At 49.8% G+C, this 14,611-nt stretch overlaps 4 protein-coding genes across 4 annotated transcripts; 2 read left to right on the top strand and 2 right to left on the bottom strand.

The window, feature by feature from the left end:
- Nucleotides 1–1,490: 1,490 nt before the first annotated feature.
- Nucleotides 1,491–3,304, top strand: F5B22DRAFT_204205 (glucosidase II beta subunit-like protein-domain-containing protein). Its single transcript, XM_047969629.1, has one exon. The coding sequence runs from the start codon at nucleotides 1,688–1,690 to the stop codon at nucleotides 3,248–3,250; it is 1,563 nt and encodes a 520-aa protein (XP_047830454.1). The 5' UTR covers nucleotides 1,491–1,687; the 3' UTR covers nucleotides 3,251–3,304.
- Nucleotides 3,305–7,544: 4,240 nt separating this feature from the next.
- Nucleotides 7,545–10,907, top strand: F5B22DRAFT_203974 (uncharacterized protein). The gene is made up of 2 exons (XM_047969627.1): nucleotides 7,545–8,405; nucleotides 8,477–10,907. The coding sequence occupies exons 1-2, from the start codon at nucleotides 7,905–7,907 to the stop codon at nucleotides 10,874–10,876; spliced, it is 2,901 nt and encodes a 966-aa protein (XP_047830453.1). The 5' UTR covers nucleotides 7,545–7,904; the 3' UTR covers nucleotides 10,877–10,907.
- Nucleotides 10,908–11,859: 952 nt separating this feature from the next.
- Nucleotides 11,860–13,908, bottom strand: F5B22DRAFT_204059 (uncharacterized protein). Its single transcript, XM_047969628.1, has 3 exons — nucleotides 13,613–13,908; nucleotides 12,063–13,555; nucleotides 11,860–11,986 (listed from the first exon to the last, which is right to left on the bottom strand). Exons 1-2 carry the CDS (start codon nucleotides 13,663–13,665, stop codon nucleotides 12,268–12,270), a joined length of 1,341 nt encoding a protein of 446 aa, XP_047830451.1. The 5' UTR covers nucleotides 13,666–13,908; the 3' UTR covers nucleotides 11,860–11,986; nucleotides 12,063–12,267.
- F5B22DRAFT_647028 (uncharacterized protein) lies at nucleotides 11,954–12,230 on the bottom strand (the record flags this gene model as incomplete). The annotated part of the gene is made up of 2 exons (XM_047978811.1): nucleotides 11,954–11,986; nucleotides 12,063–12,230. The coding sequence occupies 2 exons, from the start codon at nucleotides 12,228–12,230 to the stop codon at nucleotides 11,954–11,956; spliced, it is 201 nt and encodes a 66-aa protein (XP_047830452.1).
- Nucleotides 13,909–14,611: the final 703 nt, after the last annotated feature.

Here is a 14,611-nt window from a genome sequence, read left to right as displayed (position 1 = left end):
GTACCGGTAGCGGTAGGTATACGATGTTTCAGCCTGAGCCTAAGCCTGAGCCTGAGCCTGAGCACCCAAACTGTAACCAATGATGGCGAGTGACGATGGCGATGGCTGACCAGGGTTCTCCCGAAGAGGCGATGGTACTCTTGGACCAAACCCGGTCCAAATGGATACTGGACAAAGACTCAGATATTGAATGACAGTCTGACATTATACCCTCCGCTTGGGATGATCTCCCCGAGATCGCATGAACGCGTGGACGATATATCCCGAGGTTACATGAAGCCCAAACGTAATTGGGGGTGTATTGAGCAGCACCAGTAGACAGGCGAGACAGGCAGATAGACAGCCCAGCAGGAGGACCACTTGGTCTGCCTGAGCGAGGAGAGGCTAGGAAGGATGCGGCATGGCGAAGAGGCCCAATTGAGACTGGAACAGTCGGACGAGACACAGACACGACGCCATTACGTGGGTAGCAATGCCGCCGCGGATGCAGCCAATGCACGGAATCAATAAGCAATGGCTTGAGATGGTCGCAGTGTGACTTGTTGGTGCTGCAGGTTTATGTGCGCCTACATGACTGGAGAATACCGATGACACCAATGCAATGTGAGATGGGCGACTGGAACATGGCACCTAACGTCCTTGGCGTGTGTGTGTGGGGGGGTGTGTCTGTCTACCAACTCAACCTCCATGATGCCATCTGGGATACCTTACACAGTAGGTAGGTGTACACACTCCCTCCCTCTCTCTCCTTCACTCTCTATCTCTCTCTCTCTCTCTCTCGCACGCGCGCGCTTACTCTCTTTCGCTCTTCCCATTGATCTGGGCTCACGGTAAGAATACGTAAGATGACGATAGAGACGACGCAGGAGAAGGATGATCCGGGGTAGGGGGGTAGCACTCCTAGAGAGTCGACGACTGGTTGCGGTGATGTGATGGCACCTTGCCAACGCCTTGCCAGCTCCCTGGTGAGAGAGCGATTGTGCAAGATTGTACAACCATGGTGCTTTGTACCAGCAAGAATGACCGAGATGTTGTTGATGTTGCCAAAATACTAGGTAGTGCAAAAGGCATGAATGAGTGCTGAGGATTGATGAATTGTTGATGAATTATCACACATACACAAGTCCCAGAGGACCTACCCGGAAAGACAGCTGCCTCCAGATGTCTACCCCCGGGTACATGGGTACACGCCCCTCCTCCCCCCAAAAGAGCTTATCACAGTACCTGGAAATGAACAGATGTCATATACAAAGTATTACATACATGCTTCACATCAAACTCGGTGCAAAGTAAAAGAGGTAGGTACCTATCGTGATACACACCTCTACACCTCTCCTACGTACGTAGATAGACATTCCAGTTCTGTTGCAGGTGACTGGCTTTCAGGTTAGGTACCTATCGGTAGGTGCACTGCCTTCATCAGTCAAGCATCGCAACTCGCCTCGTTTGTCACCGAACATTCATGTCCATTCAGCCTCTTCGTCGTCCATTTCCTGATTTACTTGCAATATCGACTTACCTATATCAAGACCTAGGTGTCCAATCCAAGCAGACTAGGTTGCAAGAAGAATACGCTGTAAAGGAGACGCATCCAATGGCTGCCATCTGAGCTGGACTGGCCACATCTCCACCTCCACACCGACGTGTCGCCTTTTCCATGTGATATCACCTCTCCGAGAGCGGCACAATGCGCCGTTTCGCCTCCTTCGCCGCCGCCTGCGCCTGGCTGCAGCTCTGTCGCGCTCGCCAGCCTGGCTTCAGCGTCCATCATGATCTACTCGCCTACCCTCAATTCGAGGTCGTTTTCTCCGACACCTACATATCCGAATCCGACGCCCGTGCCCTTCTCGACACGCCCGACGTTGCCCATCCCGCTTACGATGCCGGGCTCGCCAGCCAGACAGACATAGTACCCACTATCCGCGCTGCGGATGACTATGACACCGAACACGATGCTACTGCGTCTGCCGCCGCCGCCGAATCCTATGAAGTCATGAGCATGCCGCCGCATCGCTACCTCTGCGCCATCCCCGTTATCGAACCCGCTCCCGCCCCGAACAAGACTGCTACCGAACTCGCCAAGGCTGAGCTGGCGCGTGAGCTGGCACGGGCATCCGCCCACGGCTGGGACTTGATCAACGAGCTGGACGGCAAATGTCTGTACTATATGTCAGGCTGGTGGAGCTATCGCTTCTGCTACGGACAAGACGTCGTGCAGTTCCACGCCATCGCATCGAGCGTCAAGAGTGGCCCGCCCATGCGCGATGCCAGTACTGCCGAATATGTCCTCGGCAGGGTTCCCGATCCCCATGTGACCTCGCGCCACTCGCGCCGTGGTCAGAATCAGCAGCAGCAGCGCGAGAAAACCAGGCAGGACCCTCGTGGGGACGTTGATGCCGGTGCCGCCACCCCAGCACCACCTAATACCGACCTCCAAGTCAAGGGAGACCAACGGTATCTTGTGCAGAGGATGGGCGACGGTACCATCTGCGACTTGACCGGCCGTGAGCGCACCATAGAAATACAGTACCATTGCAGTCCCGAAAGCACCCAGGATCGGATTGGTTGGATTAAGGAGGTAACCACATGCTCCTACCTGATGCTGGTCAACACACCTCGTCTCTGCGTCGACGTTGCCTTCCAGCCACCCAAAGAAGAAAGAGCCAACATCATCAGCTGCAGGGCCATCGTGTCCGAATCTGGCCAGGCCGACTGGCATGCGCGCAAAACGCTCGAAGCCCAGGCTGCCATGGTCGGCCGTGCAAAGGAAGCCGCCAAATCCCCTGTCGTTATCGGTGGCGTCGTAGTGGGTGGCCGCCAACTCCTCGGGAATGGCGAGGACGGCAAGGAAGTACCGAACTTATCACCGCCCAAGAGCCTCCGGAGCGACAGCGGCATGTTCGGCCTCGAGAAGCTCGTCGAGATCATCGCATCGGCGACGGGCAAGGACGAAGGCGGCGAGGTCAACGTCATGACCGAGGAGCAGCTCCAAGCGCTCGACCTCAGCCCGAAAGACATCGAGTCCCTGCGAAAGGAGATCCAGAAACTAGCCGGCGATAGAGGATGGCAATTGAAGATGGTGGAGGTCCCTGGGAATAATAGAGAATTAATTGGGATTATCGAGGGTGGTGAAGAGGATGAGGGTGAGGGTGAGGGTGAGGGCGAGAGCAAGGGCGACAACAAGGATGAGGTGGGAGGTGAGGGCCAGAATGAAGGCAGTGAGGAGCAGTTCTTCCAAGAGGAGTTGTAGATTAGCATAAAAGATATAGAATATGAGATACATGATTAACGCTCCTAGCTAACGTGTGCCAGGTTCCTATATGTATGTGATGTGGTGTTTTTGCCTCAACGCATATATCTCCTGAAAACATCAGGTGTAAGTATATACGCATGCCTTGGCTAGAGGTAGCCGTATGAGTGAGTCCTATCATTTATTTACTCTCTCTCTCTCTCTCTCTCTCTCTCTCTCTCTCTCTCTCTTTCTGGCTGGTCTTTGGCTTTGACGAGATATAATCCGTGTATGTGAATCGCAGACAACCCCAGACCATTTCTCTTCGACGCGATTCTTGTACTTTGTCCATCTACTCCGTCTCTTCTCCAACAACCATACTACATGTTACTTGAGACTATGATTCTCCTTCAGTGCTATCTGGCAAATGCACTCGTTCCATAGACACGTAAAGAGTACATGGTATACTATACAAACTGTGATTCTCATCAGGGCTTCATTCTCATTGTGCGAATATCAGCATGCTCTAACACTCGCATTTGTTCTCCGCCTTGCAAACAAAAGTTTTATCTGTCTTCGGTACATATGTGTACTGACACATAAACTGCCTACCTACATATTCAAGTAGAAAAGTATCTATTATACCAAGCTTGTGATAGGTCTATCGTGTTAGGAATAGTTGTCTATTATTCAGGACTTTAGAGGAATCTCCGGTATGAGTTTCCTGCGAAAGATACCCGCAAAGAAGCTCCTTCACACCTTTCAATTCTACTTAGTGTGGATATACGATTCTATACGAAGTTTTTGACGATAGCAATATGTGCTTATCTAGTCCGCGCCAGCCTCTAAGTGAGTAAAGGAGGCTTTCTATTGTGGCCTTACTTTTCAGGCAGAAGCGCATATACATTCTCCAATGATTACTTGCTGTTCATTCATAGCTTGTACATGCAAATATACACCCCTGAGACGAAGGCCAGATTCTAGAATCACCAAAAAGACATAAACAGAGGCGCTGGTACACGGCTAAGTAAAAGCAAGTAGATATCTTTATCACCTTTCTTCTAACATTTACAGCCTTTCGCTATGAAGATTGAAGTCGTGATATAGTACAGCAACCCAGTGCAAGGATAGGTCATTCCCTTATGAGAAGCATCATATATATATAGGTATACTAACAGTGTGATCTCAGCTTTTATCATCTGTATTCTGAGACAGGCTCAGGAGCGGACCATACAGCTCATTGAAAGATCGTAGGAATATTGTATAGCTGGCGTTTTCAATTCATCATGCGTTCAGGAGACTTACGATTAGGATATGAAGGTAGTAATCCAGTAGGCTTATCAACACACCCGCGACGCTCACGCCCTCGACTTCCCAGAAACAAAATGGAAACCACGACTACGGGTCTACCAAGCCTAGAAAGATACGGCATCCTTAAGTCCATCTTACGTATTTAGCATTGCTATTGTATCAGCATGTCCTAGCTTCGGAGGAAATTTGATATTTTATCTTACAATGATCAACAACCTAGGTCAAAACTTAGGAATGATAACCAAGAACTGACTACATAGACCGTGCCGAGTTTGTTCACGCCGACTTGGAAGTCTGAGACTACTTGGATATAAATAATCACATGGTCTCGATCAATTGGTGTTCTGATGTGTAAATGTGTAGAAGCCATGCGAGCGTGCACGGTCTTCTTGCCTTATCTCTTCAAAATTACTTGACTAGTATATAGGTAGGTAGTTATTGAGCCAATTGAACTAGGTACTTGAGTAAGTTTTCATAACCTACCTCTTACATATGGCAGCTCGTAGCGATGCTAATACGTCTATTTAGGCATGTAAGGGAGGATGTGATAGACTATGGAGGTAAAGCGACCCTAGTCCACTAGCCGTAAGCTCACCCCATACTTACATACTGATATATCCCCGGAATCATATAACAAACCTTGCATTTACTGGTGCAGTTCTGCTGCATTAGATACAGTAGACTATTTAGACGCGGGGGGGTTTTAATCCGACCCTCTGAACATGTCACATTTTTGCTCTTACCTACATCTTACATACTTACCTACTTACATGTAGTACCTACAGTAAGAGCAGGCTAAATCGATTGAGAGGATGAACTCCTCACAAGCCACGGCTAGGAGAAAAAGAAAGGCGCCGCCCTGTCGGAATAGCTGGCGGGCCGGCCGGAACAAGGACTGGGAGGAAGGAACCCCGGCCACGGCCTGCAGCTACATGCATGGATGTATGTACGCGTTTCGGCACGACACGCATTTCGGCCCATGCAAGCTCTTAATAGCTGTGTCGGTATTAGCTAGTTGGATGGTCTAGATACTAGAGTACTTATGTATCAACCAAGTGTAGTAGTGTATTACACTATGAGACGCCACCCGGACCGGTGGTTTTGAGTGTGATTAGAATGGGAGACGCTACATTATTCTCTCTCTTCCCCCCCCCCCCCTCTCTTATCCACGTTGAATAGGATAGTTAATTAATAGATTAGCTAGGATGCCGAGGAGTACACACATTCATGATGTAGACCCGATCTCAAATGTAGGTAGCTAGTTACATCAAACATTCCCTTCAGCTGGTGAAGAACGCTGTCTATATAGGGGCAAGCTGATTCGCCCGTGATGAAGCGACCTTGGATTGAATCACACTGCATCAAGGGGAAGCGCATCACGTTTGCTGCGGGCGGGCCAATCATACAGTATATTACACATTTCTCGTAGGTAGCGTAGACATTCCAAGCTCGGAACACGGCCCTGAGCTAGAGCAGAACTGGTCTGGTGGGACCTGTCGTTAACCTTGTCAAGTATGGTGATGCTGGTTGTGGTAGGACATAAAACCTTGGGTATTGTACGAAGTACCGGTAAAGTAGAGATTGAGCTGACTGTTGCTGCGACAACTCGAAGACGAGGAGGTCTAGGCTGAGGAATCTGGGATGATTTTAAGAATATCTAGTGGTGTATCTATTGCCAAGAGCAGAAGACCTTGTCTGGAGTTTTGACACGTGCTTGCTTCCACATGTTGCTCTGCTCTGCACATGATGATGATGATGCGCGGCTGTGTATGGAGGCTTCCTTGCCGCTAAGGCAGAAGAGATACTTCCATATTGATATACACAAGTAGTTGTTTGCTATTATCTATATATATTGCAATTGAATACATAGTACTATGTAAGTAAGTAGAATGAAGTGAGATATAGATAGATGTATTCCAGCACTGTGATGTGAAGCAGCGGTTGTGCGCTAGAACGAACGCGCGAGCTTTCCGTCGACGCTAGCTTCCGAGCCAGCGTCTCTCCTCTCTCCACTCCAGCTTTCCTCCCTTGCTTATTTATTTATTTTTCCCTTGCCAAGTTTGCCATATACCCACGATATGCTCGTTGGTCCCGGCATTCGGGATCAAATTGGGTCAACAGCTAAATGTGTCCAAGGTACACAGTGCAAAGACTAAGGCAGCTGCTGTCGTTACTAGTTAGCCTGTTCAGTTACATAGTACATAGTACACCATATCCTCGCTATACTTGTACTTTATAGGGAATTGGCCGACCCGTCGTGGAGGTTGACGGTGCATATGCAAGATTACTTACGCTGCTACTGCAGGTTCATCATCCTCAGTCAATTGCCCGGCATTCCGGGCAGTAGGTACTGTGTACTTACCTCTCTCTCTGCTCTGGTATTGAGATACCAGGTTCTCTCATTTTTCATCAAGTGCTTTACTGGCGTGGAGGTAGGTAGGTACGGTACGTAGTGTATGTACAATCTGCAAGGGAAGGAGATGGTGATGGGCCCTCTATCCCTGTCTCTCTAATCCCTGTCTTGCCCTTCTTGTCTTGTCTTGTCCTGTCTTGTCCTGTCTTGTCTTGTGGCATCGCAGCTGTTCGCTTGTTCGTTCGTTTGCTTGCTTGCGCTGTACGAAGTTGGTAGTTGACTTTCCTCATTCTTCCATTTTACCTACCTATTGCCTCCTTACTTATACACTACACCAAACCCATTCCATTCCATTCCATAGGTAGAACGTCGCTGTCATCTTTGGGGGTCGACTTTTTGTCGTCATCGTCGTCGTCTTGAGCTCACCTTGTCTCCTACGACACCGTTTGCTTCACACCATATTCTTGAGCAACACCGGTCTTCGGCCTTCTGTACGTGTAACAGCAGCATCTGGTCAATCCCCGACATCAACGAGCCTGAGCCTAAGACATTCCCAAGACATCTTCGTGTTGGCCTGTGACCACTCGCACAAGCCAGACCCAGAGATCCAGGCCTATTTGACTGCAGCTGGCTTGCTTCTACGCCCCTGATTCTCCCGGACCCCTCCCGTTCGTCCTGCATCTCGCTTCCCAATTCCAACTCCAATTCCGCCCAAACCTCGACTCTTCACCAGCCGAAGCCATGGTGTAATCCTTCCCCCCCAGATATTTCCAGATAATACCGACGCTTGCCAATTCTATCATCAAGGTCATGAATGCCCCTGTTAGAAGAACCCACGACGACAATCTACGACTTGAACAAACCATTGGTCTCCCCTGAGCTATCTAAGCCAACTAACTGTCTTCTACACTTCACCCAGTTCTTATTACCGAAGTCCAAGGGGGTTCTCGTAGCCACAGATGGAATGTCGATAAACCGTCTTGCGTTGAAAATCCTGTAGGTCGTTGGAAAATGGAGAACACCGCCTCTCGCAAAGATGCTCGAGAGCGTCTGCACCGTCGTGCACTTTCACAGGCTAGCACCGCCAGCAGCACGATGCACAGCCCGAAGACTACGAAGAGTACAAGTACCTCCTCTTCTCACCCGCGCGCGATTACACCTTCGAATCCACCCCACATGCATCGGTACCACCATGCCCAATGCGATAGAGAAACACTGGGTATACGACAACCAGGCCGTCTATCTAGAGAGTCAAGCAGTGAATCGAAGCAACTGCTTACAGCCGCCTCCACCTTGCTGCAAGAAAGGCTACAACAGGAACGAAAGGCGGAGAGCGAGCGGTTGGCCAGCAAGTGGGGTTCTGATCTGAGCTCGTCAACCGGTGACATCAGAGACAGAGATGTCCTAAACTCGTTAAGCACGAGATCTAGACATGGAGATGAACGGCGACCGAGATCAAGCCATGACGATGATTCAAGCCAGACTAGCATGGGAGCGAAGCAGGTAGAAAAGGTGCGTTTCCACGAATGAGTGGATATCTCCCCTTGCTGAAGGCACACGTCACTGACGGTAACACCCTCTAGGCTGTTTCCACGTTGCATAAACAGAACTTCGATCTCAAGCTGGAACTTTTCCACCGGCGCGAGAAACAATCTGCACTGGAAGCACGTGTGGAAGAGCTCGTCGCTGAACGTGTCGAGTTGACAGACATTCAAGAGAAGCTGCTGAGCGAGCTTGTCAAAAGGGACAAGGCCATTGAGGAAGCGGTCAATATGATAGTCAAATTGGAGGCACGGGTTGATGAGCTGATCCAAGAAAAAGAAGTGGCTAGTAGAGTTGGCCCTGACGGATCCTATCGACATTCATGGTCCAACTTGTCGGACTCATTGCGTACCGAGACTCCTAAGCCAGATAGCGGTGCCCTTCTGTCGACAGAGTCAAAGACTCTTGAGCGGATGCCTAGTTTCCTTTCGGACCGAAGCGGACACACCCAACACTTGCGGAGCGTCGTTTTGCAAAACCATTCCAGCGCCATGCATCTGCGCAAGGTTTCCGAGGTTTCTGCGTCGAGCGAGGTGAGCGAGTTGAATCGCATCGCAAGCCCAAGCCTTAGTATGCTGAGTGAAAGCTCCTTTGTGAGCATCTACGGCTCCAAACAAGGTCAAGATGGGCTTGATCTGCCGCCGTTGCGCGATTTCTCCGGTATGGATGGCACTTTTGGTACCCGCTCGCCAACACCGACCAAGAGAATAATGAAGAGTCCCCTGTCGAGTCAGAAGACCACCAGCTCTACCCGCAGGTCTAGCCTGGGACCCGGGATTCCGAGCGGTCTATCTGGCGAGGTTGGATCGGTCAACAGCGTATTGCACATGACATCTCACTTGCACAGAATGGAAAGGCCAGACCAGCAGACTACCTTTTCAGATGATAGATTCAGACCAGCTACAACAAGTCGCGCCAAAGCTGTGGTGACCCCGACTCCCCAGTTTGTGAGGCCGTCATCTCGAGCGGGGGGGAAGCGCGAGAGGAGAGAAGCATTGCAAAAGGTTATTACTAATTACCCAACACACAAAGAGCTGGCCAATACCCACGTTCTACCGCCAACTCCAGATACCGTGTCTTCTTCGGTACTTCGAAAGCACAAGGGTCAATCGAGCTCCCAGGACAGCCTTCCAAGATCCGATGATGCACATACCCCGAGGGTTGTTCCAGCGTTGCTGCCTCGTGGTGCCGATCAGTTGAGATCGTTCGAGATTCAGGAATCTCGTTCTAGATCAAACACGCAGCCGACACGATTGTCAGCGCCTCCCAGGACTCGGTCCGAATTACCAGCTACGAGTTTTGCAAAACTCGACGACAAGTCTGAATGGGGATATCTAGCCCATTCGGCGGCGACCGCTACAACCGGCGTGCGACTTCGTTCGGATAGCTTCATCTCGGACTCTGATTCTGAAGGTGGCGCGGACGCTCGCTCTGAAGCGGAAACTTATGATTATTGGATGCGTGAGAGCTACAAGCCCGACGGTGAAGATACCCATTCAGGTTCCCGTCCGAACAATCGGCGGTCTCCCTCCCCGGACCTGTTTTCCTTTCCCGTCAGCACTCAAGGCTGGGAGCCGGAGGCCATGTTTGGTGCACTTAAGGGCGGTGGCTTCTTGGGATCACCCGCTCCTGCCTTGAAACGAGACCCCGTTGATGAGATCGCTTCTTCGTTGCAAGCGGCCCAACCAGACCCAATCCAGCCGACGGCGGATGCCCCGGAAGCTCCTTCGCGCAGAGCAAGTCTGAACGCCCAGGTGGCGAGTCGCTTTCTCCTGTCCACATTAACTGGGAAGACTGGAAGAAGCTCTTCCCGTGATGATGGCAGTGTTGCGAGGGCTGACGCAAGAGGGAGGAGCAATAGCGTTGATGGGGGTGGAAATATGGCGACGGTGGGAGCCCGAGAGGATACAGGGCCGACTACGAAGAGAAGTCAATACCCACCCATATCGGGACTGCAATCCCGAGGGCGCAACCTTGGGCTCAACTCGCTTTTCAGAAGATCTGGTTCGGAAAGCTACGGCGCTCCTAGCAGCGCCACAGAATCGAATTTCCCGTCTTCTGTGACGCAAAGACCTCCCCCGGCACCCCCAGTTCAATCACGATATCTCAAAAAGCCGTCAGGCAGAAACAGCGTCCCACCACCTGCGACTATGCCCTGGACAACGACCCGCCCGATCAACATGGTGGAGGATGAACTGGCGAGTGCCACACCACCGCCGATTCTTCGGAACCGTCCAGCACCACTGCAAACAGATCTGATCAGCTCTGACGCCATGATCACTCCGGACACATCTGAGAGTACAGAAGCAGGCGCAGTTCCAGCAACTCCGATAACCGAAATCAGAAGCACCACACCAGTTGCGCCTCCGAGTGGTGGCGGAGGCGTGAGAAAGTGGCTAGGGTTTGGCCGAAAGGCAAGCTCGATGACTCGCGCAAACTGAGGGACGTTTCCCATGGAGCATTATGCCCGTGTATACATAGAAAAGCATGTATTATTTTGTCATCAACTTGAATTACTCAGATCGCTTTTGTGAGAGAGGATTTTGCACAGCGCAAGCAAAAGAAGCAAGTTACATCTCTTCATTTTAGATACAGAGATGGTCCTGGGGGAAAGACTGGTACAGATTCCTTCCCCAAATTGCGTGGATTTCAATTGGGTTTTCGGGGTTTGGCGTAGGAAAAACACACACGTACACATGGCTGTACAGTCTGGTCTAGTCTCTTATTGATTATCCTTATTTTTAGGAAAACACCTGCAAATAATAAAATAACATCAGAAGAAGAACAAGAAGAAGAAAGTAATTCTCTTGTAATAAATTGGTGTGATTGATTGAATGCATGACGAAGTGAGATCGGAGCTATAGTAGATTAGGTACTTATGTAGAGTGAGTGTGAGGTGAATTAAGTGCGGAGCTTGGCTGGTTATCATACGGTAGCAGTTTGGAATATTGCAGTTGAATTGGGGGCAGAGGTTTCGAGGTTAAATACTCGGTTGTCGGGTTGTCTGTCCATTTGATTGCGTGAACGAGTCGTATAGTCAGGTTCTATATGTAAGTGTGAGTGTAAGTGAAGTAAGTAAGTCCGTGGTCGGTGAATATCGTGATTGGGATGGATAGTTGATGAGATGAGATGAGAATTAGCCCCGGACGCGGTAATACTCCAATCCCTCAATCAAAGCGCAAAAATCTCATACAAAACTTTTTTTTTTTGCCCTCACTCAGCCTTCATGAAGAAGTAGTATGATACTAGAAAGAGACATACGATGTGAGAGGCCAATCTAGGCATCTTATTGGATTGCTACCGTGACATTTGTCAGCCCGCCCTCTTTTTTTCACTGCTTTTTCAGCCCTCACCAGGCAGATCTTAGGCTAACATTGAAGACCCCAGAGGTTTAGCGCGGAAGTTGAGATTGCCATTAAATCAGTAGACTGAAGGGATGTGGTGCTTTGAACTTTAAGAAATCTTTTAGATAACGATCTATTTGAATCCCGGCTATGCATACTGACAATATGATGACGCTAGATATATAGTCGATCCAAACGGTGAAGAATCTAGGGAAGGGTTAGCAACAGCCCTTCCAATGATAGACAACAAACAATAGGTAGGTATCGTTAGAATATTACTCACTTTTTCTATATACCGCACTCCAACGAGGACTCCATCGGCGTCCTCAAACTCGGTAGTATCACTAAACTCGCTATTTTCGGAATCCAAAGCAGTGAGACAGGTCTCCACGATCTTCGAATACCGTGTCCCCATGAACCGAGGAAGTTGTGTCCTGGCCAGCTCAGCCATATTCGACTTGACAGTAGTCATGAGAAATTGGGCCAAGTCATGCTTTATCAGTTTCCGGCTGTCCAAGCACCGGAGATATCTTCGGATGTAGACCTCCCCGGTCATATTCAATAAAACTTTGCCACAGCCCTATCTCCAGCAAGCATACGCCGAGACTGTATATATCGTGCTGCATGACGAAGTCGCTGGAAGGACTTGCACCCTGTCTCGATGGATGGCGATACAAGTTCCTCTCCGCGACATCGTCTCCTAGCCTTTTTGTCTGACCGTATTCTTGTCTAAAATCTTCGAATCCAACGAGGAACAGAGATGTTTCACCTGACTTCTGTTCAGATTCAAAGCTGAGAATCGACTCGGGACGAATCCCCTTGTGCACGAACCCGAAAACATGTACATAAGCAACCGCCTTGGCTAATTCTTGCGCAGCACGGAGCTTGTGCGACAAGGATTCGGGCTGTGAATTCAGCAGGAGATGTCGCAGGCTCCGTGGCTTGACCAGCTGAGATGGCGTTCGTAGGACGAGGGTGAATCTAGCTGGCGTTCCCCTCTCTGGGTCGGGCCGTTCCGCTACGAACCCCTTGCAAGCGAGTAGTCCGAAAGTTTGCGGTTCATCGTGCTGGAGTCGCATGGCTAGGTTTCTCACGTCCTTCTTCGTGTGCTGGTAGAGCTCATGATGCTGAAGCTTGATGCTCTCAAGCACATAAGAACTGGCTTTACCTGATGTCTTGTTCTGGGCTAGTGAACAGCACGAGTAGGGCACTTCCGATATGGACATTTTCTCAAGTGCTTCCGAAGGCAACACCAGTCCTTGGATAGACGTCGCTGCAGATTCATCTGTTGTCCAGGGTGCGCGAATGGAAGTTATCGATGACCTCGACGATGGGGGAAGAGAGCCCTTCATTTTAAGCACTTCCTCGATCCGCGGGTCGCTGATCTTGAAGATGAGAAACCACGACGGATCAGAAAGTCTCTGCCACGTCTCCAGAGCCTCGATCGCTTCATCAAGCCTATCCTTCCGAAACGCGTATTTCACAGCCTTCGGAATAAATACTACTCTGCTGCTGCCACATTCACTGGTGCTGACTTGGGTTGAAACCAAGCTTCTCAGCACTGATTTCGCAGAGGTCAGTTTCTCAATCAGCACGCGCAGGGTTCGCTCTTGAAGTTCTCGGTGTCCGTCGTCGAGTATATGCTGGACCTGCTTTAGAAACTGCAGCTGCGCGATGCAGCGATAGCAGCCGTTGTCCAGTCTGATGCTTCTCTCTTGAATCTCGCTCTCAGCACCTTTCAGTGAAGAACATATCTTTCGTAGCTCTTTCCCGTATCTGCACACCGCCTGTTAGCCTCTTTTGTCTCGAGATGCGTATGGAGGCATATCACACTTCAGGGCCAAGTCGATAACGCCGATGATGGCGAGTGCTAGCTCTGCTGTCATCGTGTGTTTTATTTTGGTTATCGGGTTGTAGCTCTTCGACTCTTTGTGACAGGTCGATGTTCTGAAGGATATAGGAGTCAATTGAAATGATTCTGATCGTTCTACCACACAACTTATTCTATGTGGCGGATTACACCCACAGCAATTAGATAAGACTACCCCTTAAATCTAGCAGCTGATATTTTTGCCAGTCACAGCGCTGCGATGCTGGCATATGGGTCTGCCTCGGGGTCATAAGAGCCAAACGCATGCATCAACTCACCCACTCGGGGAGCGTGTATGCTCTATGGTTGGCACACTGCGGGACTTGTACAAGCTGGCAGTTAGGCTACCTAGCAATTCCGTGATGCCAACGCCATCTCAATATTGCGACCCTTTTCTTTACTCAGCCACCGCTAACAGGCGAATCAACGCCTTACACTTTGTTTATGCCAACGTAGGGCTTAATGATAGGGTCTTAGGGATCGAAGTTTCTATGGGAAAGAAATCATAGACGCTCGATCTTAGTATCGGAATTCTTACAAATGGTAGAGAGCTGTATAGGACTAAGCGTGGGCGTAATCTTAGTTCCAGCCCTTTGAAATTTCGTCTTGGGCTCTCTGTTCCCTCCTATTGCTTGGGAGAGTTGACCACTGCTGACACAAAGGAGCGAATAATTTTCTTCTCCGACAGCCTCAATTAGACCATTCAACCGATTTTCGCTGGACTGGAATTGGCCTCTTTTTTTTGTTACGGTCATGTCCTTCGAGGTCTCCCGCATTCGTTCGTTTTGGGTATCGATTAGCCTACTGCTCGTAAATATGCAACGATGTACCTCGTAACCCGACACCTCACTGCCTGTTACACTCAGCCTTGATTACAGCTCAATGTCACTCAACTTCTTAGCTCGAATTATCAGTGGAACTTTAGGGATCACGCGATCGCGATCGCATCTGTTCATACCTAG

The sequence above is a fragment of the Xylaria bambusicola genome (assembly GCF_022495145.1).
Source record: "Xylaria bambusicola strain CBS 139988 unplaced genomic scaffold F5B22scaffold_23, whole genome shotgun sequence".
Taxonomy (NCBI): Eukaryota; Fungi; Ascomycota; class Sordariomycetes; order Xylariales; family Xylariaceae; genus Xylaria; species Xylaria bambusicola.
Note: the sequence above shows the minus strand (reverse complement) of the source record. Positions and strands in the feature narration are given on the sequence as shown.

What these genes read in the sequence shown, in the direction of transcription:
- F5B22DRAFT_204059 (XM_047969628.1), bottom strand. Translation starts at nt 13,665, where the DNA reads ATGACAGCAGAGCTAGCACTCGCCATCATCGGCGTTATCGACTTGGCC. An exon ending in GTTATCGACTTGGCCCTGAA is followed by an intron (nt 13,556 to 13,612) that starts GTGTGATATGCC and finishes GGCGGTGTGCAG; the next exon opens with ATACGGGAAAGAGCTACGAA.
- F5B22DRAFT_203974 (XM_047969627.1), top strand. Translation starts at nt 7,905, where the DNA reads ATGGAGAACACCGCCTCTCGCAAAGATGCTCGAGAGCGTCTGCACCGT. An exon ending in GAGCGAAGCAGGTAGAAAAG is followed by an intron (nt 8,406 to 8,476) that starts GTGCGTTTCCAC and finishes AACACCCTCTAG; the next exon opens with GCTGTTTCCACGTTGCATAA.
- F5B22DRAFT_204205 (XM_047969629.1), top strand. Translation starts at nt 1,688, where the DNA reads ATGCGCCGTTTCGCCTCCTTCGCCGCCGCCTGCGCCTGGCTGCAGCTC.